The 23,426-nt window shown below is 48.3% G+C and overlaps 1 protein-coding gene across 2 annotated transcripts in view; it reads right to left on the reverse strand.

Moving 5' to 3' along the window:
* The window catches only part of LOC119961934 (kalirin-like), a 107,495-nt gene extending 84,648 nt beyond the window's left edge, over positions 1–22,847 (reverse strand). For both annotated transcript variants that reach the window (XM_038789516.1, XM_038789515.1), the window contains exons 1-2: positions 22,696–22,847; positions 6,210–6,330 (exon numbers count right to left, since the gene is read on the reverse strand). In XM_038789516.1, coding sequence (XP_038645444.1) covers positions 6,210–6,271 — 62 coding nt within the window. In that variant the 5' untranslated portion in view covers positions 6,272–6,330; positions 22,696–22,847. The remainder of the gene's footprint in view (positions 1–6,209; positions 6,331–22,695) is intronic.
* Positions 22,848–23,426: the final 579 nt, after the last annotated feature.

Below are 23,426 nucleotides of genomic sequence, written 5' to 3' on the forward strand. Positions count from 1 at the left end.
TTGTTCTAAGTGGTGAGTTGGGATGCTTCTTTTTATTAATTCTTGGGACGTGGGCTTCGCTGGCTGGGCCAAAATTGTTGTCCATCCCTAATTGCCCTTGAATTGAGTGGCTTGCTAAGGCCATTTCAGTGGAGGATAGTTAACAGTCAATCACATCGCTGTGTGGGTCTGGAGTCACTGTAGGCCTGACAGGGTAAGGATAGCAGATTTACTTCCCTAAAGGACATTAGTGAATCAGTTGGGTTTTTACAACAATTGGTAATGGTTTCATGGTCACCATTAAACATTTTTAATTCCAGTTTTTATTGAATTCAAATATCACCACCTGCCATGGTGGGATTTGAACCCGGGGTCCTAGAGCATTACCCTGGATCTCTGGATGACTATTCCAGTGACAATACCACTATTCCAGTGACAATACGACTACACCACTACCTACCGTTGTGTATGTGCTGTCCCTCATCTAGCAGGAGCCATATTTGCTGTTGTTAATGTTTCATTATCTGGTGATGTTGGTCTTTTCTATTTTCCCAGCTCTGGTGTCAAAAATGGACTTTGTTTCTCCTCATTTGTTCATCAGTTTCAGTCATAATTAGGTAAGATGTGGAGGTGCCGGCATTGGACTGGGGTGGGCACAGTAAGGAGTCTTACAACACCAGGTTAAAGTCCAACAGGTTTGTTTCGAATCACTAGCTTTCAGAGCGCAGCTCATTCACCTGATGAAGGAGCAGTGCTCCAAAAGCTAGCGATTCGTAACAAACCTGTTGGACTCAATTATGTATAACCTTGGTGTTTCAGCTTCAGCAACAACCTTTGCTGGGCTTCAGGTTTTCATGATTGGATCGTACACTTTGTCCTTTCAATTTCTCTCAGGTTGGGATTTAGTATGTTTATTGAAGCGCTGACCTCTTTCTTGTGCTTCAGTGAGTCTCACTTCCTCCTGGCCACGGAGTGGTATATTTTGCATGGCAGTGTAGTCATATATTTTCTTCAATTCAGCAATTCTGCATGTGATTTCACATCAGCCTTTGGAGGTGTGAATCGGAGTGACAATATAACAAGATTTAGGTCGTCGTTTGTCTCTTGGCATTTCACAAGAGTTCTTTTGTGAGGACCATGAAGAATCCAGCATGAGTTTGTAGAGTCAAACAAAAAGATACTTTATTGATAACAATATTTACAGAGAACCAGTAGTTCACTACTGGTTCCCTCTCCAGCCGGTACCACACTGGCCAGCTCTATTTATAGAGCTGCACTGCTAATGATTGCTGCCCCTCTTCCCCCCCCCCCCCTCCCCCCCCATTGGGGGAGCTCATATTCCCCGAGGAACATAGGGTAACCAATTGTCCCCAGCCAATAGGATCCGGGCAGATTATATTAGGTTCTTTTGACCATCTGGACATATCTTTCTATAATCCTGTGTCTTCAAGAGTATTGTGGTGATAACGTGATGATGTTGATCCCATATTGTCTAGCAAATTCCTTATGTTCTCTGGATGTGAACTGGGTGCCATTGCCACATGTCAGTCATTCAGGAATTCCTTGTTCAGTAAACAGACTTTATGTTGCTGAGATCATTGTTCTGGCTCTCAAGTCTTTCCCCCTCTGGATAAAAGGAAACCGTGGGTAACAGTCTGTGACTATTAGATATCATTTGTGATTGTGTGTTAATAAATCGGCTCCAACAGTTTGTCATGGTCTGGTTGGTACCGCAGTAACTATCATTTCCTTTTTCTGCTGGGTGTTTCTGTACTTCTAGCATACATTGCATGTAGACACTACATTTTCAATGTCCTTGTATATGCCTGTCTAATGCACACCTGATCTGGCTCTGAGCTGACACGTCTCCACTCCTATTTGGCATTCATGAATCTGCTGGAGAGGTTCTTTCTGCATTGTTTTTGGTATGATTATTCTGGATCCAGCCAGCAGAACACCATCAGGACATAAGGAATATGGGAAGAACACTGAAGTATGATGTTGAGATAGAGGATCAGCCATGATCATGTTGAAAGGTGGAGTAGATTTGAAGGGCCGCATGACCCACTGCTGCTCCTATTTTCTATGTTTCTGTGTTTCTATGATCACTTGCTGATAGAGCATCTGCAACTCATTGTCTTTGCTGCTCTCATCTCTAATTTGACTCAGTTTTGGTGGTGTTACATTCACTAGGTTTCACAGATTCACCGAAAAATACAGTGCAGAAAAGGCCCTTCAGCCCATCGATCTGCACCGCTGCATGAAAGGCACCTGATTTGCCAATCCCAATCCCATTTACTAGCACTTGGCCCAAAGCCTTGAATGTTAAGACGTGCCAAGTGCTCATCCTGGTACTTTTTAATGGATGTGAGGCAACCCGCCTCTACCACCCTCCCAGGCAGTGCTCTCCAGGTGGTCAACACCCTCTGGGTAAAATAGTTTTCCCTCAACTCCTGCCTCTCACCTTGAACTTGTGCTCCCTCGTAACCACCCTTCAACTAAGGTGAACAGCTGTTCCATATCCACCCTTTCCATTCTCCTCATAATCTTGTACACCTCAATCAGGTCACCCCCTCAGTCTTCTCTGTTCCAGTGAAAACAACCCAAGCCTATCCAACCTCTCTTCATAACCTAAATGTTCAATCCCAGGCAACATCTTTGTGAAATGCCTCTGCACCCCCTCCAGTGCAGTCACATCCTTCCTATAATATGGCGACTATAATATGTACTCCAGCTGTGGCTTCACCAATCTATATAACTCCAATATGACTTCCTTGTTTTTGTAATCTATGCCACGATTGATAAAGGCAAGTGTACCGTATGTCTTTTTCACCACCCTATTAACCTGCCCTTCTGCCTTCAGAGATCTATTTACAAACACGCCAAGGTCCCTTTGTTCCTCAGGATTTCCCAGTGTGGTGTCATTCATTGAATATTTCCTTGTCAAATTTCTCCTTCCACCTCACACTTTTCAGGATTAAATTCCACCCTGCCACTTTTCTGCCCATTTGACCATCCCGTCTATATCTTTCTGTAATCCAAGACACTTGGCCTCACTGTTAACCACACGGCCTATCTTTGTGTCATCCGTAAACATACTGATCCTACCCTCCACATAGTCATTTATATAAATGACGAATAATAGAGGACCTATCATATATCCCTGTGGTACGCCACTGGACATTGGCCTTCAGTCATTAAAGCAGCCTTCTATCACCACCCTCTGTCTCCTACAGCTCAGCTAGCTTGGAATCTACCTCATCAAGTTACCTTGTATCCCATGTGCATTTGCCTTCTTTATAAATCTCCAATGTGGGACCTTGTGAAATGCTTTGCTGATATAATAGTGATGGATCCTTACACCTCGATCTTCTATCTCGTGTTTCTCCTGTTTCTGGAGACAACCAAGATAGGGTATCTGCCAGCACCATTTCTCTTCCTGGCTTGTAATTCAGAGTGAAATCGTAAATCTGAAGCCTTGAGTAACCTGCGCAGTCTTGCTGGTGCTTCACACACATTCTTCCTGTAATTTGCTCCAATGGACGATGATCACTCTCCAATATGAATCTTCTTCCATAGAGAGACGTATGGAACACCTCCCTGAACAGGCGCCGGAATGTGGCGACTAGGGCCATTTCACAGTAACTTCGTTTGAAGCCTACTTGTGACAATAAGCAATTTTCATTTCATTTCATTTCATCCATACACGACTGTTAAAAGCTCCCTTTTATGTTGGTATATTTGGTCTCAGCTGAGGTGAGAGCTTTGGATGCAAATGCTTTCCCTCTTGTAACACAGCAGTTCCTAATCCTTTTGTAGAAGCATCCACCTGTCATAGTACAATGGACTTGTCTCCTGATTGAGTTTCCCGTCATGTTATTCTGACCTCTACATATTCTTTCATCAGCTTCTGCAGATTTGCTGTGTGCTCTGACATATGCAGTATGAAAGAGTATTGGACCAAGCCGAGGAAACTTCTCAACTCTCGTGGGGCTTCCATTCCAGAAATAGCCATGATTCTTTCAAGGCTCAGCTTGATTCCATCAAGTGTGAACACCATTCTGAAGAACTGGTATTCTGTTACTTTTGCAATGCATTTGTCTTGTTCAACTTGATCCCAGTTTTTCTGGTTCTCTCCATGGCTTCATGTAGATGGTAGTCATGTTCTTTCTCATTGACACCGTTTATCTGGATAACATCTGCTATGTCAGTGGCTCCTTTGCGTTCCCTCTATGTCGTATCTACTTTCTGCTGGAAAACATCCTTGCTCACTTTAAGGCCGTAAGATAGACAGAGGAATTTGTACTGTTCAAAGGGTATGTTAAATGTTGTCAATAGCGAAGATTCCGTGTCTGGGTTCACATTCAGCCATTTCTGCCATTGAGTTGCTGAAAACCTTTGTCCCTGCCAGTGCTGGTGTGATCTTTTACAGCGTTGGAATGGTTAGTGATCCCTCTTTATGGGATCATTAAAGTCTTTGGGATCCAGGCAAATTATTAGTTGTCTATTTGGCTTCTCTCTCTTTACTTTCTTTTTTTCTTGTTTTTTCTTAGGCTTCTCTCTCATCATGATGGAATTTATCCAATCAGAAGGCTCCGTGACTCTGGAGATCACCTTCTTTTCTCCCATCACTTGGAACTCTCTTTCATGTTTTCCTTTTAATTCTATTGGTACTTTATGTGGGGTTGAATCACGGGTTTCATTGCTGGGTTAATGTGATATTCAAAGTTTTCAAAGCATCTAACCACTCCAAAACAGTCTGGGTACATTTGCACCAGATCTTCTTTGCATCTGATCGGTGGGCGTTTTCCAATGGGTGTAATCTTTTTTCAATCCTCAGTATCACCTCCTTTACCTCATTGTTTACTGAAAAACTGATCAACCCTGGATGGCAGGACCATCTGTTTCAGTAACATAGAGCATGCAGGTAACATCTTTGCCTTTGTGTGATCCTCTGATTTGGTTGATTCTAGCTGTCGAGTCTCAGAGTTTCCCCTGTGTGCTGTTGGCATGATGTTGCACAGTTTCAAAACATCTCTCTTTGGATAACCATTTCCAAATTTTCAGGAAAGATCTTCTGGTATATTCTGAGAGGGTTGATGTTATTCTGTGCTCTGGCATCAATCTTCACTGAGATTTATCAATGCTGGCTTTTCGCTCACCCTCTTCCTTATCTTAATGGTTGTGTGAATCTATTTTCTCTGGAAACTGTCACATTCAGTCATTTCATTTATAGTATCACCATTATCAGTTTTTAAAGGGCTAACATTGCTTTTAACCACTTTATTTTCATAATATAATTGTGAATATAATTTGACATTCCATGCATGTTTACTTTTATGTCCCCTATTTTCCTTTTGTGTAAAGTTGCTGATTTTCATTGTCATGTGTCTACAAATCTCTGAAGGTGAACTGCAAAGGATGTGTTCCAGGAAGCACAGCAATTTCCTACAGAATGGTGTGTGACAAATACTGAAGAATAAGTGAAGCATGGGGAAGTTACACGTTTGCTCCAAGTTGAAAAGATTCCGAGGGATTTGAGTCGAAAATTTACAGCAGGGCTGTGTGAATGAAGTCAGGCCCATATTTCAGGAGAAGAATATTTTTTTATGTTTTTAGATTTTCAATTAAATGGTCTCCTCCCGACTTTGGATCTACATTATCATGCCTGTCAGAATATACATAAGGAAACAAAGGGGCAAAATTCCAGTGGGGCAGCAGTTCCCTGATCCATCACCTCCAAACAGTGCCTCGTGGAAAATCTACTATTCCAATCATTGCACCGATAAGTAAAGTGGAACAAGATCATATATGAACAGTTTAGAGTTTGGTTCAATAACACCTATTGACCATGCACTGAGTTCACTTTGAAATGATAAACAACTAAATCTACACATACATAGCTTTTAGACAGCATATTGAAACTTAATATGCAGATAATATTGAATACTACATTTTACTTCTAGGGCAGCACGGTGGCGCAGTGGGTTAGCCCTGCTGCCTCACGGCGCTGAGGTCCCAGGTTCGATCCCAGCTCTGGGTCACTGTCCGTGTGGAGTATGCACATTCTCCCCGTGTTTGCGTGGGTTTCGCCCCCACAACCTAAAAATGTGCAAGCTAGGTAGATTGGCCACACTAAAATGCCCCTTAATTGGAAAAAAATGAATTGGGTACTCTAAATTTATATTTGAAAAATTTTACTTCTAAGATTTTAAAGAACATTAGCTTACTTTCTGCCTTTAACTGCTTTGGCCTGTTTTTCTTCATCATGAGGTGGCTTTGAAGAATTCATTGAATTGAAACGAAGGTGATCTTTCAAATTAGTTAAGAAGCAGCAGCTGGTTCCAGAACCTAGACGTGAATAAATGTTGACATGAGAAATTTGTACCCTTTAAATAAAAAGTAAACAGTAACTATATATATGAACAGTAAGAAGTCTAACAACACCAGGTTAAAGTCCAACAGGTTTGTTTCAAATCACTAGCTTTTGGAGCACTGGCTCTGAAAAATAGTGATTTGAAACAAACTTGTTGGACTTTAACCTGGTGTTGCAAGACTTCTTACTGTGCTCACCCCAGTCCAACGCCGGCATCTCCACATCATATATATGAATGCTGCATGAAGGCTAAATTGGACTTTCCCTGAAAATGGGTACAAGGATTGCCTGTTCAAATGTAATGCATGAAAGCTTCATGTTACTTGCTCATTATAATGACTTAATATGCAGTCAGCTCCACCCACATTGTTCACTGATTGCACAATCAGCAGGGGGCCCAATATTGCTACTTGTTCGCACTTCTTAAACAAAGCCTTAAATTGAGGGGTAATAGATATAGGACAGACGTCAGAGGTAGGTTTTTTACGCAAAGAGTGGTGAGGCCGTGGAATGCCCTACCTGCAACAGTAGTGAACTCGCCAACATTGAGGGCATTTAAAAGTTTATTGGATAAGCATATGGATGATAATGGCATAGTGTAGGTTAGATGGCCTTTAGTTTTTGACTTCCCATGTCGGTGCAACATCGTGGGCCGAAGGGCCTGTACTGCGCTGTATCGTTCTATGTTCTATGTTCTAAAGCTTGCACTTCTTACATGGAAGGTGCAATGTGGTTGTTAGAAGTGCTGACCATTGGAGAGAACATGCACCAATGTTTTCTAATCACACTAGAAGTCTTGATGGAGGAGGGAAATGTGGAGCAATAAGCTGTATCTGATATTGTAATGGGTTTCACAGAGTGTCCATCATTGCCCAATACTCCCAGTGGTTGCATCCTCGGAGTTCTCCTCCGAGCTGTTCCTATGGGTGTCAGGGGTGGGCCGGATGGGCCAGCACCATTGGCTGGAGATTCTGCGAGAGAATGAACATGTGGTTAGTGGGAGGGATGGATCAGTTTCTATGTCATGTGCCAACCTCCACGTTGGTGACTGATCTGTCCTCGCACACCCCAGTAACCTTCTCATCTCAGTTTTAAATGGCCTGCCCCTTATTCTGAGACTGTGTCTCCTGGTTGTAGACTCACCAGCCAGGGGAAATACCTACATCCAACTGTCACACACTGTAAGAATTTCCTAAGTTACAATGCGGTCACCCCTCATTATTTTGAAACACTAAGGAATACAGTGCCAGTCCCTTCAATCTCTCCTCATAAGACAATTACACCATCCCAGCGATCGCCATTACACTCCCTTTATGGCAAGTATACCGGCCTTAAATAAGAGGACCAAACTGTACATAATATTCCAGGTGAGGTCTCACCAAGGCTCAATATAACTGCAGAAAGACATCCTTACTCCTGTACTCAAATACCCATGTAATGAATGTTATATTATCATTCATGGTAATATGTTGTATTCTTTGTCCTTTCTTCCAGAATGATCCGATGTGGTGTTGACAAAGAATATACCAATCAAAAGATTAAAACACAACTAATTTATTATGACACTACTAATTAAATGAAGTTTGCACACTCTACTGAGCTGCAGATAATAATTAAGTAATATTGGGGCAGCACAGTGGCACAGTGGTTAGCACTGCTGTCTCACATCGCCAAGGTCCCAGGTTCGATCCCGGCTCTGTGTCACTGTGTGGCGTTTGCACATTCTCCCCGGGTTTGCGTGGATTTCACCCCCACAACCCAAAGATGTGCAGGGTAGGTGGATTGGCCACGCTAAAATTGCCCCTTAATTGGAAAAATGAATTGGGTACTCTAAATTTGTAAACAAAAGTAATATTGAATCTGTCTTACAGTACTCAATAATGTAAATAGTCACTAACTACACTATGATCTAACCTTGGGTTAACTGTATCTGCTCTAATCTTATTCTTATGCTTTCACCATGCTTTCTCCTTATGCTACTCCTTCCAGTTTCTCTCTATGCTTCTCCCAGAATTCCCTGAGAGGGTGTCTTAAATACAGAGGATTAGCAAAGCCCTCTAGTGCTTGATTTACACATAGATGCAATTATTAACCCTTCACTAACCTAACTATATACATATCATGACAATGAAGGCCAATATATTATTTGCTTTACTAATTGCTTGCTGCACCTGCACACTAACGTTGAGGGACTCGTGAACAAGGACACCCAGATGCCTTTGGAAACCAACACTTCCCAACCTCTCAGCATTTAAGAAATATTCTGTTTTTCAGTTTTTTTGACCAAAGTGAATAACCTCACACTTATTCACATTATATTCCATCTGCCGCGTTCTCGTCCTTTCACTCTCCAAGTTCTCTTGATGTCTCCCTGCAGCTTTGCCCATCAGGTTTGGCGTCATCAGTAAAATTTGGAAATATTCCAATTGGTCCCCAATACTAATTTCTTTTAGTTCCTCGGTTTCACAAGTCCCTTGGTCACCTTGTATTTCTGGGAATTTTTCAGTAGTTTCTTTCATGAGGACAGACCCAAAGTAACTGTTTAGTTCCTCTGCCATTTCTCTATTCTCCTTTATAAATTCTCCTCACCCCACCTGGAATAGACCCTCATCTGCCCTAATTAACCTTTTCCTTTTCACATACTGAAAAAAGATTTTACAAGCCGTCTTCATGTGCCTCGCCAATTTGCACTCATATTTTCTGTTCCCTTTCGTAATCCGTTTGTTGGCCTTCCTTTACCAAGTTCTATATAACTCCAAATCCTCAGGTTTACCATGTTTTCTGGAATCCTTTGAAGGCACTTCCTTTAATCTAATGCAATCTTTAACTTCTGTCGTTAACCACGGATCTTTTTGGTGTTTGTTCCTTAGAGGTATGCATATGTGTTGTAGGCTGTGTAGTATTCCTTTAAATACGAGCTATTGCCTGTCAACTGTCAAATCTTTTAGGGCACTTTCCCAATCCACCATAGCCAACTTGTCCCTCGTACCTTCATAATTTCCTTTCTTCAAATCTCACACCCTAGTTTCAGAATGAACTATATCGCATTCAAACTTAATATCATATTATAGTCACTATTTCCCAAAAGCTCCTTTATAGCAAGATTATTAATCAAACATTTCTTATTACACAACATTAAATCCAAAATAGCCAGATCCCTAGTATACTGCTCAATATACTGCTTCAGAAACCCATCGTGTACACGCTCCTGAAATTCATCCTCCAGAGCACTAATTCTGATTTGGTTAGCCTAACCTATATGAATTGAAGTCACCCATTATTACTGTATTTACCATCTTTTAAGTGCAGCTCTAATTTCTTAACTTATATCGTGCCCGACATTTTCACTACAGTTTGGTGGCCTATAAACAACTATCACAAAGTTTACTGCCCCTTGCTTTTTCTTAGCTCCACCCAAACTGATTTTACATCCTGATCCTTCGCTCTACGATCCTCTCTTACTCATGGACTGATCTTGCTCCTTATTCAGTGTGCTGCCCCATCTCCTTTTCCATTTTGGCTATCCCTCCTAAATGCCGAACATCATTGAATATTCAGTCCCCAATCTTGGTCACCCTGTAGTCATGATCCCTATAATGGGAAACGGTGGGGGATTCGCCGGTTCCGCGATTGACACTCAGGAGGCTGACAAGCTGCAGCCGCATATACACACTTCACTCCGCACACACCATCCCAGCCAACAAGATGGCAGTGAAGAGAGCAGACCCAAGATTCATGGATGCCAAGCAGGAGACCCTCCTGGACACTGTGCAGGAGCGGCGGATGACCTTGTACTCTGGCCCGGAAGGAGGCTGCCAACCGCCGCCATTCGCCATGCCTGGGCTCAGGTGGCAGAGGTGGTCAGTACCGTGGGTAACACAGAAAAAACTGCACAACCTCCTCGGGCGGCCAGGGTGAATATGCAACATCATGCCCCAGGCACCAACCCCCGTCCACACAGCCGTAAACCTAACTCCCGCCCCCAACCAGAGGGAGGGCGAACCCCCACCCTGCCCACATGCCATCCATACAAGCTGCCATGGCTGGGTGCCCTGGCCACTGAGGCCACCAACTACCCACTACCTGCACTGCATGTGTCGGACTGTCTAACACAGTCATTTTCTGTTTGGACTCCCCCCCCTCACCCTGGAGGAGAAGGCCAGGGTACAAGATGGGAGCAGGAGAAGAGTGGAGGGAGAAATGCTGGACCTGCGGCCCCTGACCGTGGCAGAGCAGAAGACCCTGGACGTGGTCACGGCCCAGAGGAAAGCAAAGTTGCCGGGGTGGACTTCGGCCACGGGAGAGGAGGTGAGACCCTGCTTAGTTGCGGCTCCCCGTGACATGTGTGTCAACCCCCCCCCATCACCCCCACCCTCACCCCCACACCATCCTTGCCCCACCTTCACCCCCAAAGCACCCCCATCCCACCCCCATTCCCACATTAACTCCACATCCACCCCCCCACACCACCCTCACACCACCCTCCCCATCACCCTCACCACCCCCCCACATCACTCACACACACACACCACCCTCACCCCCACATCATCATCACCCCACCCTCACCCCCAAAGCACCCCCATCCCATCTCCATCCCCACATTAACTCCACCCCCATGTTCACCCCCACACCACCCTCACCCCCACCCACCACCCATATTCCCCCCTGGTTCGTGGTCTAATCATGCATTTTGCCGTGTGCCTTGCAGGACCTGCTGGTGATGGGACGGGCCCGTCTTACGTCCTCTGCCCCTACCCAGTGCCACAGCTGGAGTTGCCCGTGTGCCGAGCACCGACACTCAGAGCAGCTCGGACGTCAGCCCTCCACCGGAGACCCAAGACACCCCGGAGTTCGAGTCTGGGGGTGACACTGACTTCCCATCACAGCTGTCTCCAACACCCTCCACCATGCCAGAGACACTCACTTGGTTGGGTACTTTAATGAAGAGGCTCCTGGGGCACACTGGTGCGCACCATCCAGCCGACTCGGAACAGCAGGTGGAAGTAGGAATTCTCAAGGGGTCGGACGGTCGGAGGGCAGGTCGACCCCAGTTCTAGCTGCTGTCCAGATGGGCTTCTGACTACTGGAATGGACAATCCCTTCGATTGTGGAGATGCAGTCGCAGAGCTAGGGACTACATGAGGGTTTGTCGGCGCACATCCAGTACCTGCAGGTGTAATTGGAGGAGTCCAACAGCATGCAGGAGGAGATGGTGCCGACCATGTTTGCCACCTAGGCCAACACCACATGCCCTCCAACCGTCCGACAATCTGAAGATGGCTGATGTGGCCAGGATACCCAGCCATGGCGATCAGTATGGGTGCCGACATGTGGTGCAGGGTTGGGGTCCGTCTGCCCTCCGGGTTGGGAGGGAGTAGGGTTATGGGTGTGTGGTTTATTGCCAGGGGCACAGTGCTGCCTATTCACCCTGGCCGCCATGAGGAGATTGTGCAGTTTCTTCCGGCACTGCATGGTCGGTTCGGCCGACATTGCCCGCGGCATTGACCGCCGCTGCAACCTGCCTCCAGGCACAATGACCGGCGGCGGCAAGATTAGATTGGAGAAGCTTTTTTTCCTTGGAGAAAAAGGTGGGGAAGTTTTATCGAGATGTACAAGATCTGTACAGGGCAGGGTCTGACAAACAGCCATAACCAACCTCCAGGATTGGCCTGATGTCTCCAGGAATTGAAGGTCAATCTCCACGACACAGCTCTGTGAAGCCTTGGCCAAAAATCATCAGGACATCAAAAAAATATTATTTTTTTCTTATAATTTTCTTTCCATGTTTCTCTTTACCAGTATAAAACATCTAACAATGGGAGACAAAGAGCATTTGGCTGCCATCATCCAATTGGGTAATGAGTCTTCAATTGGCGTTGAAAGACAATGCACCATAAGGATCGGGGTGGCTAACTAAAGGCTGGCGTTTGAGGGCACATTGTGTAACAAAACCTCCAGGAATATATTTAATCACATTTGGCAACCCTACTTGTGATGATGACAAGATTATCTGTTTTAATTGCTGTTGCTTGAGGGGTAAATGCTGACCAGGATTGAAGGGAGAACTCCCTTGCTCTTTTTCAGACAGAGGCATGGGACAGGATTTTACAGTCGCTCCCGCCCCAAGCCCGTGATGCACTATCAATTCCGACGAGATGAGAGTAGAGAGTAATCGAGTCTTAATTACACAGAGATGTGAAGCCTCCTGCAGCTGCTATTAGAAATGGCTGCAGCTCGGTGTGCACACACATTTATACTCCACCTACTAGGTGGAGCCAGTAGGCAGGGATCTACCCCCGTACCTGTAGTACAGGAGCCTTACCATATTACCTCTAATACATGTTATATACAAACAGTGGTGACTACCACATTCACCCCCTGTTAAAAAGCGGGGGTGGTGGAAAAAGCTATTTACAAGTATGTGAGAATTTAAAGTTTACAGTCTTTTCAAAAATTGACAAATTTAGCTGGTCGGGTGCCTTGATCCCCCGCTGTGAGCGCCGCAGTACCGGTGGTGATGCAGGCGCTGGCTTGTTTGCCTGTGACTCTGGGAGCGTGTTATCCTCATCTTCGTTCCCGGGTGGATCGTCCTGGGATGGGGGATGTAGTGAGGTACGCTGGGTGGTGCCGGGGCAATCGGAGGGGGGGGTGCCGGGTGGTGTGGGGTCGTGGGTGGGCTTCCAGCTGGTGCCAGGTCCCTGAGGGAGACTGTGTCCTGACGACCATCGGGTACGTAACGTACTGCGGGTTCGCATGCAGCAGCTGTACCCTTTCAACCAACGGGTCCGCCTTGTGGAGCTGCACGTGTTTGCGGAGGAGGACGGGTCCTGGAGCTGCCGGCCACGATGGGAGTGAAACTCCGGAGGTGGACATCCGAGGGAAGGCAAGGAGACGTTCATGGGGGGTTTACTTAGTTGCAGTGCAAAGTAGCGATCGGATGGAGTGGAGCGTGTCAGGGAGGACCTCCTGCCAGCAGGAGACCGGGAGAATTTTAGACCGCAGGGCCAGCAGGACGGCCTTCCAGACCGTCCCGTTCCCCCTCTCCACCTGCCCGTTTCCCCGGGGGTTGTAGCTGGTCGTCCTGCTCGAGGCAATGCCCTTGCTGAGCAGGAACTGACGCAGCTCATCACTCATAAAGGAGGATCCCCGGTCACTGTGGACGTAAGCGAGGAAACCGAACAGGGTGAAGATGGTGTTGAGTGCTTTAATGACCGTCATATCAGGGCATGGGATGGCGAAGGGGAATCTGGAGTATTCATCAACCATGTTCAGGAAGTACGTGTTGCGGTCGGTGGAGGGAAGGGGTCCCTTGAAGTCCACGCTGAGGCGTTTAAAGGGGTGGGAAGCCTTCACCAGGTGCACTCGGTCTGGCCGGTAGAAGTGCGGTTTGCACTCTGCGCAGACCTGGCAGTCTCTGGTGACAGCCCTGACCTCCGCAATGGAGTTGGGCAGGTTGCGGGCCTTTATGAAGTGAAAGAACCTGGTGACCCCTGGGTGACAGAGGCCATCGTGTAGGGCCCGGAGTCGGTCCACTTGTGCGCTGGCACATGTACCTCAGGATAGTGCATCAGGGGGCTCGTTGAGCTTCCCGGGCGATATAAAATCTCGTAATTATAGGTGGAGAGCTCGATCCTCCACCTCAAGATTTTATCATTTTTGATCTTACCCCGCTGTGTATTATTAAACATGAAGGCGACCGACCTTTGGTCAGTGAGGAGAGTGAATCTCCAGCCGGCCAGATAATGCCTCCAATGCCGCACAGCTTCTACGATGGCTTGGGCCTCCTTTTCGACAGAGGAGTGCCAAATTTCAGAGGCATGGAGGGTACGGGAGAAGAATGCCACGGGCCTGCTGCCTGGTTGAGGGTGGCGGCCAGAGCGATGTCCGATGCATCGCTCTCGACCTGAAAAGCGAGGGACTCGTCAACTGCGTGCATCGTGGCCTTGGCGATGTCGGCCTTGATGCGGTTGAAAGCCTGGCGGGCCTTAGACATCGGGGGAAACTGTGGAAGAGTGGGCGGACCTTGTCCTCATAGTTCGGGACCCACTGGGCGTAATAGGAGAAAAACCCCAGCCATCATTTCAGGGCCTTGGGGCAGTGGGGGAGTGGGAGTTCCATGAGGGGGCGCATGCGGTCGGGGTTGGGCCCTAGGACTCCATTTTCCACAGCATAGCCAAGGATGGCTAAGCGGTTGGTGCGGAACACGCACTTCTCCTTGTTGTACGTGAGGGTCAGAAGTTTGGCGGTGTGGAGAAATTTGAAAAGGTCAGCGTCGTGGTCCTGCTGGTCGTGGCCGCAGATGGTGGCGTTATCTAGGTACGGGAAGGTGGTATGCAGTCCGTACCGGTCTACCATTCGGTCCGTCGCGCGTTGGAAGACCAAGATAGTTAGTGATGCCGAAGGGAACCCTAAGGAAGTGCTAAAGGCGGCCGTCTGCTTCGAATGCAGTGTATTGGTGGTCCGCTTGCGGATGGGGAGCTGATGGTAGGCAGATTTCAGGTCTACTGTCAAAAAGATCCGGTACTGTGCAATCTGATTGACCATACCAGATATGCATGGGAGGGGGTACACGTCGAGCTGCGTGTACCGATTGATGGTCTGACTGTAGTCAATGACCATCCTCTGTTTCTCCCCAGACTTTTCCACTACCACTTGGGCTCTCCAGGGGCTGTTGCTGGCCTCAATAATGCCTTCCCGCATCAGCCGCTGGACCTCTGATCTGAAAAAGGTCCTGTCCTGGGCACTGTACCGTCTGCTCCTGGTGTTGACGGGTTTGCAATCCAAGGTGAGGTTTGCAAACAGGGAAGGTGGGTCGACCTTAAGGGTCATGAGGCAGCAGACGGTGAGGGATGGTAGGGGTCCGCCGAATTTTAGAGTTAGGCTTTGGAGGTTGCACTGAAAGTCCAGGCCGAGTAACAGGGCAGCGCAAAGGTTGGGGAGGACGTAGAGTCGGAAGTTGTTGAACTCTACGCCCTGACGATACAGTATCCTTGGATTTCCACACAATTGGGATCTGGAGGTCAGGGAGATTCTCTGGGTAACGGGGTGTACCACGAGGGAGCAGCGCCTTACCATATCGGGGTGGATGAAGCGCTCAGTGCTCCCCAAGTCACGAAGGCAGGGCTTCTTGTGCCCATCGACTTTCACAGTCGTCGTCGCGGTTGCGAGGTTGTGCATCCGGGACTGGCCGAGCGTGATGAAGGCGAGTTGCGGTTGGTGTTGGTACGGTCGGGGCTGGTCGGCGGCGGTGGCAGGTGATGAACAGGCCGATGAAGTCCCCGACGAGCAGGGGTCCTGAGGCCGCCGCCAAAATGGCGCCGAAGATGACGGTGCCCAGGGGGGCGCACATGGCGGGCGTTGTTAAAGATGGTGGTGCCCATGGGCCGCATGTAGTCTGCTGAGAGGACGATGGCGGCGCCCGCGGGCTGCACGTGTTCTGCTCGGCGGAAGATGGCGGCGGCCACGGGTCGCACGTGGTGGGTGCAGGAACCCTGGGCCTATGTACAGCAGTGATCGACCGGGCCTGGCACACGGCAGCGAAATGTCCCTTCTTCCCGCAGGCCTTGCAGGTCGCACTCCGTGCCAGGCAAAGTTATCGGGGGTGCTTTGTCTGCCCGCAGAAATAGCACTTGGGGCCCCCCGGGGTTGACTGGCTGCCGAGCAGCGCAGGCTTGGGGTTGGCTGGGGATGGCCGCTGGTGGGGCCCACGATGTCCATGAGGGCGCTGTGTGGTCGGGGGTGTATGCCGTGCGGCCGGAGACGTACGACTCTACATTACGGGAGGCTACCGTTAGCGAGTTCGCGAGTTGCCGCGAGGACGAGCGTACCCCCTTCTAATAGGCGCTGGCGGATGTACAGGCATGCCCATAACAAAAGTGCCCCTGATTAAGAGTTCTGTATGTTCCATGGCCGAAACTGCCTGGCAATCGCAGTTCCTCGCCAGGATGTGCAGGGCACGCCAGAAATCATCTAATGACTCACCGGGGAGTTGCTGCCTTGTGGATAGGAGGTGCCTGGCGTAGGGTTTGTTGACCGGCCGGATATAGTGTCCTTTCAGAAGTTCCATAGCTTCAGGGTAATTGGGTGCATTCCGGATAAGGGGAAAAATCTCGGAGCTCACCCGTGAGTACAGGATTTGAAGCTGTTCAGTCACTGATCTGAGGTGGCTTTCGAAGCAAGCTAGCCAGTGGTTGAAGGCCGACGCGGCGTTGCCTGCTTGAGGGTGCAGCTGTAGGCGATCTGGCTTGATGCGTAGTTCCATTGCTGTAATATCTCTGCTTAATACATTGACATGTATTATTGAAACAGTGGTGACTACCACAGACCGGAAATTCCCACCTGAGGTCAATGGACCTTTAAATGGTCCGTCAAATCTTCTGTCCTGGCCACAATGATTCGCACAAGAGGCGCGATTGAATATTTTTCCCCATGGTTTCTTTCACGTCTACTGAGAAGACACTTAACATCTATACGTAATACGAAAATCATAATTGAGTGTCTCAAAGGAAATTGCTCGAACATATATTGTGATTCTGCAACAAAAACCATGCAAATTGATCTGCAAGTTTGGAAAGGAATAGTAGTAAGCCATATAGAACAAAAGGATTGATTCCGGTTTGTGCTGATTTAACTATGGCATCAGCTGGTGTGTTATACAGGAGTTCTCAAATACCTGAATGAGGGCGGTTTGGGGGGGGGGTGGTGGAATGTAAAGGCTTTTGCACCACATGGCTGTTCTTTATTCCTTTTGGAAAACCCTTGTGTGCACATCAAGCCAGCTTAGGAACATGTCTACAACATTCACTGTCTACAACATTCACTGTCTATAACAGTGTTTTCAAACTTTTTTGGCCGGGACGCATTTTTACAAAGCGGCCATCCTTCAAGACCCACGACGGCCGATCTACGCGACCCACGCTGCAGAACTTCACCACCCACCATTTTCACTTACCTTTAATGTGACAGGTGAGCCTGCTTGTTCCTCATGATCTCACTTGCTTTGTTATTCAATGTTACATTTCTGATTATGACTTCAGCTAATGATTTAAGACCTCACTGCCTCCGCCGAAAAAAGAGGTTTGTCCTCGAACTCGCCATGCTTAGTCTTCAAATGTCTTTGAAGTTTTGAGGGTTTCAAACTTTAATTTACCAATGCTGCCTTGCATACAACACACATGAACTTTGAATCTCGATTTAATAACCCACATCTCAAGGAATCATCTTAATTCTGCTTTGTTCCTGTTTTCAGCTTATTCTTCACGGATTGTTCAACAGAGGCCCTGGAGTTCAGACCAGAACTGCTGGCAGCTGCAAAATGAAGGAATCTCTCTCACACCCAGAACTCGTGACATCAGCGTACGGGCTGTGTGACCTGATCTCTGCCACTGCTTCCGGTGGGAAGACTCCGTCATTTGCTGAAAAACAAACTGGCCCTGGACAGAGTGCTGATGTCAGGAGGATGCAGTCCACCCCACTGGGTTCTGTGCCTCTGCACTGCTTGATCTGGTATGCATGCGCGGGATGGCTTGTATTCTCAAAGGTCTGTCGCGGCTGGCATTTTTAAAAGCCAGTTGTGGCCGTTGGGCATTCCTCCCGCGATCAGGAATGCTGCAACCGATTGAGCCGCGACCCTCCCAAAACATAACCGCAACCCACCCAGACCCTGAGTTTTCAATTTGAAAACCCCTGGTCGATAAGGTCACAGGCGAAGAAACAGGCAGGTGAAAAAGATAGCAGAGATCTGCCAAACTATGTGAAACCATGTTGTAAAGATCTGGGCCGGGATTCTCCGAAATCCCGGCCAAGTGTTGACGCCGGCGTAAACTCCGGAGTGATGTACGCCGGCGTCAAATGGCCTCTTGGCCCAGCAATTCAGCGGCCTTCAGGTGGCTAGCATGGCGCCGGAGTGCTGCTCGCTGCTCTGGCGCCGAAAGGCGGCCCTGCACGGCCGGTGCGGGTCCGCGCATTCACCGCATGCGCATGGGTGCCGTCTTCGCGCCAGCGCATACGCGTGGTTTCCGTCTCCACGCCTAGCAATATGGCAGAGACCCGGGGTGATTCTCCGATATGGAGGCTAAGTGTTCGCGCCGTCATGAATGCAGTCGCGTTTCATGACGGCGCGAACAGGGCCCGGGCACGAACTTATTCTGGCCCCCACAGAGGGCCAGGACGGCGCTGGAGCGGTTCCGCCGCTCCAGTCTCCTTACACGGCACCAAATGTTCGCCGTGCCAACCCGCGTGTGCGCAGTTGGGCCAGCTCAATCCTGCGCATACGCAGTTGGGCCGCGCCATCCTGTGCATGCGCAGCAACTTCTTATGCGCGCCGGCCCCGACGCAACATGGGGTCGGTGTTCAGGAGCCGGCCGCGCCAGGAATTAGGCCGGGGGGGAGAAGGAGGCTGGCCCGCTGATTGGTGGGCTCCGATCGCGGGCCAGACCCCATCGGAGCCCCTCCCGGTGAAGGAGCTCACCCCCCCCCGAGCGATCCTGCAGAGTTCCCGCCAGCAGCGACCAAGGGTGAATGGTGCTGGTGGGACTCTGTCGTATAGGGGCAGCCGCTCGGCCCATACGGGCCGGAGAATCGGTGGCCCCACCGATTCCACCGGCCAGCGCCACGCCAAACGCGCCAGTGCAAATGGTGCCGATTCTCCGCACCTCGGGGAATTGCACGCTGGCGTTTGGGCGTCATGGCGTGGTTGCGCTGATTCTCTGGCCCGGCGTGGGGCTTGGAGAATCGCCCCTCACAGCGGACCAGTGTGGAAGGACCATGGGGCTGGTTTAGCACACTGGGCTAAATCGCTGGCTTTGAAAGTAGACCAAGGTAGGCCTGCAGCACGGTTCAATTCCCGTACCAGCCTCCCCAAACAGGTGCCGGAATATGGCGACTAGGGGCTTTTCACAGTAACGTCATTGAAGCCTACTCGTGAGAATAAGCGATTTTCATTCATTCATTTCATTTCAGGAGGTAGGCCCCCTCCAGATCGCGAGCTCCCGCCAATCAGAAGCCGTTGATTGCGGGTCTGGATCCTGTGGAGGTCCCCCCAGGAGTCAGATCCCCCCCCGCCTCCCCACCAGAACGTCCACCACGGGCGCGGATCCGAGCTCCCGCTGGGTGGTACCGGTTTGGAACCACGGCGACGGGATTCGGTGGAATTTGGCTGGAATTTGGCCGGTCACCCACGGAAAATCGCCGTGGGGGCCTCTTTCAGCGGTCCCCGACCGGCACCGCAGCGACCGCGTGCACGTGACTGGCGGGTCTTTGGAGTATCACAGAAGCGCCATCGCGCCAGATTTCCGGCGTGAATGGCTGTTCTCCGCCCCCACACCAGCGGCGATTCCGGCGCGGAGGGCCAGAGAATCGGCGCCCCTGGTTCATAGTTCATGTTAATATTGTGGAGATAATTTTTAGTTCTGGGAAGATTGAAGTATTAAGGGTACGGTAATCAAAATACTGGACTTTAGAGATTGCCAAAACATCTGAAGAAATGGCAGTTCAAAAGGTGACTGATATTTGTTGAATAAAGTTAGAAGTGATGGAGCTATAAAACTGAAGGTAGATTTACTTAGCGAAAGAGCTGGAATCATGATGGAGAACAAGGGCTGACCAGAGAGATGTTTTTGTTTTGAGTGGTAGAATTAAATTAATTTAAAAGCATTCAGTTAACACTGAAAGGCTGTAAAACCCATTTATTTCATAAGGTCAAAGAAGGAATTGTAAAAGAGGATTAATTAACCTAAAAGGCAATTTGAAGGTATCCCAGAGCTGACCCCCCCCCCCCCCCCCCCCCCCCCCCGCCCCGTCTCACTAGGGCCTGTCGGGAGAGCCCCAAGCAATAATCCACTTCGCCATAACCATCGCGTTCAGCTGCATCAACAATCACCGCTGAGGGCTGGGTGTTCTTCCAGCAATGGCCACTGATCACAGTGACGGCTGTTCCAATCAGAGCTTTTTAAAAATTAATTCAAGGAACGTGGCCTTCACTGCTTCAGTCAGTACTCATTGGCCATCCCTAATTGCCCTTGAGAAGGTGATAGTGAGCTAATGGCCATATTATTGGTTGAAAGCTCTCAGAGGTGGACCTTCCTCCTCTGATGGAGGCAGAAGGCTTGCCTCAAGCCAGTTAAAAGTCTGACATCATCAACTGGCTGTGGTGCCAGGTGGGGGCCAGGGCTCACCCCTAACTTTAATCCACAGCGCCCCACCTCAAGTGTAAAAAAATCCAGCCTTAAATGTCTTAAAAGCAGTAGCGACATAAAGAGGCAGTTCAAAAGAGAGCAAACTTAAAATTTGGCAGTTGCATGGTCGGGGGAAGGCCGGGCGAGGGGGGTAGAAGGCCGGGCGAGGGGGGTGGAAGGCCGGGTGAGGGGGGGGGAAGCCAAGTGGATACGGCTAGGTGGGAGAGGAATCGCGGGTGTGGAAAGACCTTGGGGGAGTCTCAAATGGGTCCATAAAGAAGGTACCCTCCTTTTACCCATCCATCTACCTCAACAATGAAAGCTGCCAGGCTGCACACATGGTATGGGCCTCTCCCATTTAAGGGCATCAATCAACCCATGATGGGTGAACAGGGGTATAATTCTGGCAGCGCGGGGGGGAGGAGGGGGGGGGGGGTGAGAAGGCAGTCTTCAGGAACAACACCCATGGCATGGTGCCCAACTTTACAGTCTTCCGCTACCTACTAATCCACCATTGTGGGGGGTGAGGAGAGATGTAAAACCTGACTTTGTATCCAGACTTTCTCTTTGTTAGTTCAATTAAGCATCTACCTATGTACATTTGGTGTGTATGGATGATATGCAAATCAGGCCCCAAGAGGAAGGTTAGGCTCTGAGAATGTATTCCTGGTGCAGTACACACCTGGTGCACTGTCTAATTCAGTGCTTTTCAAACTCTTTTGCCCAGGGCCCGTTTTTACCAGCTGGCCATCCTTCATGACCCACACCACCCGAGCATCTCAACACACCATTTTCACTTCCCTTTAATGTGACAGGTCAGCCTTCTTGGTCCTCTCAATCTCACTTGCTTCGTCTTTCCATGTTAAGCTTCTGCTGAGGGCTTCAGCTGATGATTTAAGATCTCACTGCATCCGTTGAAAAAATCAAGACGTTTGACCTCAAACTCGCCATGCTTAGTCTTGACATGCCTTTGAAGTTTTGAGGGTTTTAATCATGACTTCCCTGCTTATAACACACATGAGCTTTGCATCCTGATTTGCAGTGGCACAATTCAGAAAATTATACCTCAAGGAATCATCTTTATACTGCTTTGTTCCTGTTTTCAGCTGCTTCTTCATGGGTTGTTCACCAGAGGCTCTGGACTTTACACCAGTTCTGCTGGCAACAATAAAATGGAGGAATCTATCTCGCGCCCATGGCACGTGACGTCAGTGTAAAGGGCCCGTGACCCGCTCTCTGCTGCCACTTCTGGAGAGAAGACACCACTGATTTTTAAAAAGAATCTGTGCCTGGGTCAGCGCGCTGATGTCAGGAGGAGGCGTTCTGCCTCGCTGGGCTGCTAAGGGCGGACGCATTCACAGGACAGCCGACATTCTGAAAGCTTGTCACAGACTGAATTTTTAAAAGTCGGTCGTGGCCCTTGAGCACTTCTTCCCACGATGGGGAATGTTGCGACTGATGGCCCTGCGACTCTCCGGACTCCCGCCTATGACCCACCCGCGGGTCGTGACCCTGACTTCGAAAAAGACTGGTCTAACTTATTCTCGAACAATGCCAGGAGAGGACTATTGGTTCACTGCTTTACAAAAGGATTAAAAATATAAGTTATAATAATCTTTATTAGTGTCACAAGTAGGCATACATTAACACTGCAATGAAGTTAGTGTGAAAATCCCCTAGTCGCCACATTCCAGCACCTGTTCGGGTACACTGAGGGAGAATTCAGAATGTCCAATTCACCTAATAAACACGTCTTTCGAGACTTGTAGGAGGTAACCGGAGCACCCAGAGGAAACCCAAGCAGACACAGAGCGAACGTGCAGATTCTGCACACTCAGTGACCCAAGCTGGGAATCGAACCTGGGTCCCTGGCACTGTGAAGCAACAGTGCTAACCACTGTGCTAAGCTTCCACATTTTCCCCAATCTAAGACAAATAAATAATCTATTATTTCTCATTCAAAAATATATGAATCGATGGAAATCAAACTGCAGTCAAAGAATAAACTTTGATTTAAAACAGACCACAGATGGTTGACCACAAAGTAATCATTTAGAAAAAAAGAACAAACTCCTTGGCAAAATTCTTAAGGGGAAGAACAAACTAAATGTATCTCGGCCACAGTACAAGAAATAACTTCAGTTCAACATTTTAGGTTAAACTTACCGAACCAGTTTCAAAATTTAAACACAGTCAACTCTCAGGTTTTCCAGCAAATGTTCGAACGGCAGAAAACTACAGCAGCAGCAAAAGGCAGTTTCTTTCGCCGGACCAGTGGAAGAGAGGGAATGGGAGGAAATGGGATGAATGATTTATGTGTTGCTTTTTTTGGACTATACAAAGCAAATATTATTCATGAGATTACAATGGGTGCAAAAAGGGTGTGTTGGTTTGCATGTATTTTGCATGCTTCTTATGAGCATGCCAATTGTATCAAATGAAATGAGCACTGACAGACTCTTATTCTAATCAACAAGTTACATTATGCAATTGCATTCTGGATAGGATATAGTCTCAGCTGTTTTACTCTCCCTGGTCAGGATGAGCAGTTTAAAAAGTAGGACCATTTCTCGTTCCATCCCCATTGATCTTTGATCATAACACTGCTGGTTTAGAATCCTGTTCCAATCTAGTGATAGCCTCATTAACGAAGATTGGAGCCCAATGGTGTATGGAACCGCAATGAGATTTTAAGCCGCTCCTAAGTTGGCCAAGTGAATCTTTCAAGGCCGGCTAAGGTTAGGTTTAAACAAGGCATTACTTGGTGGAGCCTAGATTACTTCTACAAGTTCCATAAGGTAATTCTGCATGGTAATTCCAGCTGCACTATACTTCCACACTTTCCTTACTGTCAGCAGCTTTCTCTTTATGCCAAACTTCATTCATCGCTCTCTGCT

The sequence above is a fragment of the Scyliorhinus canicula genome, chromosome 2 (assembly GCF_902713615.1).
Source record: "Scyliorhinus canicula chromosome 2, sScyCan1.1, whole genome shotgun sequence".
NCBI classification, from domain to species: Eukaryota; Metazoa; Chordata; class Chondrichthyes; order Carcharhiniformes; family Scyliorhinidae; genus Scyliorhinus; species Scyliorhinus canicula.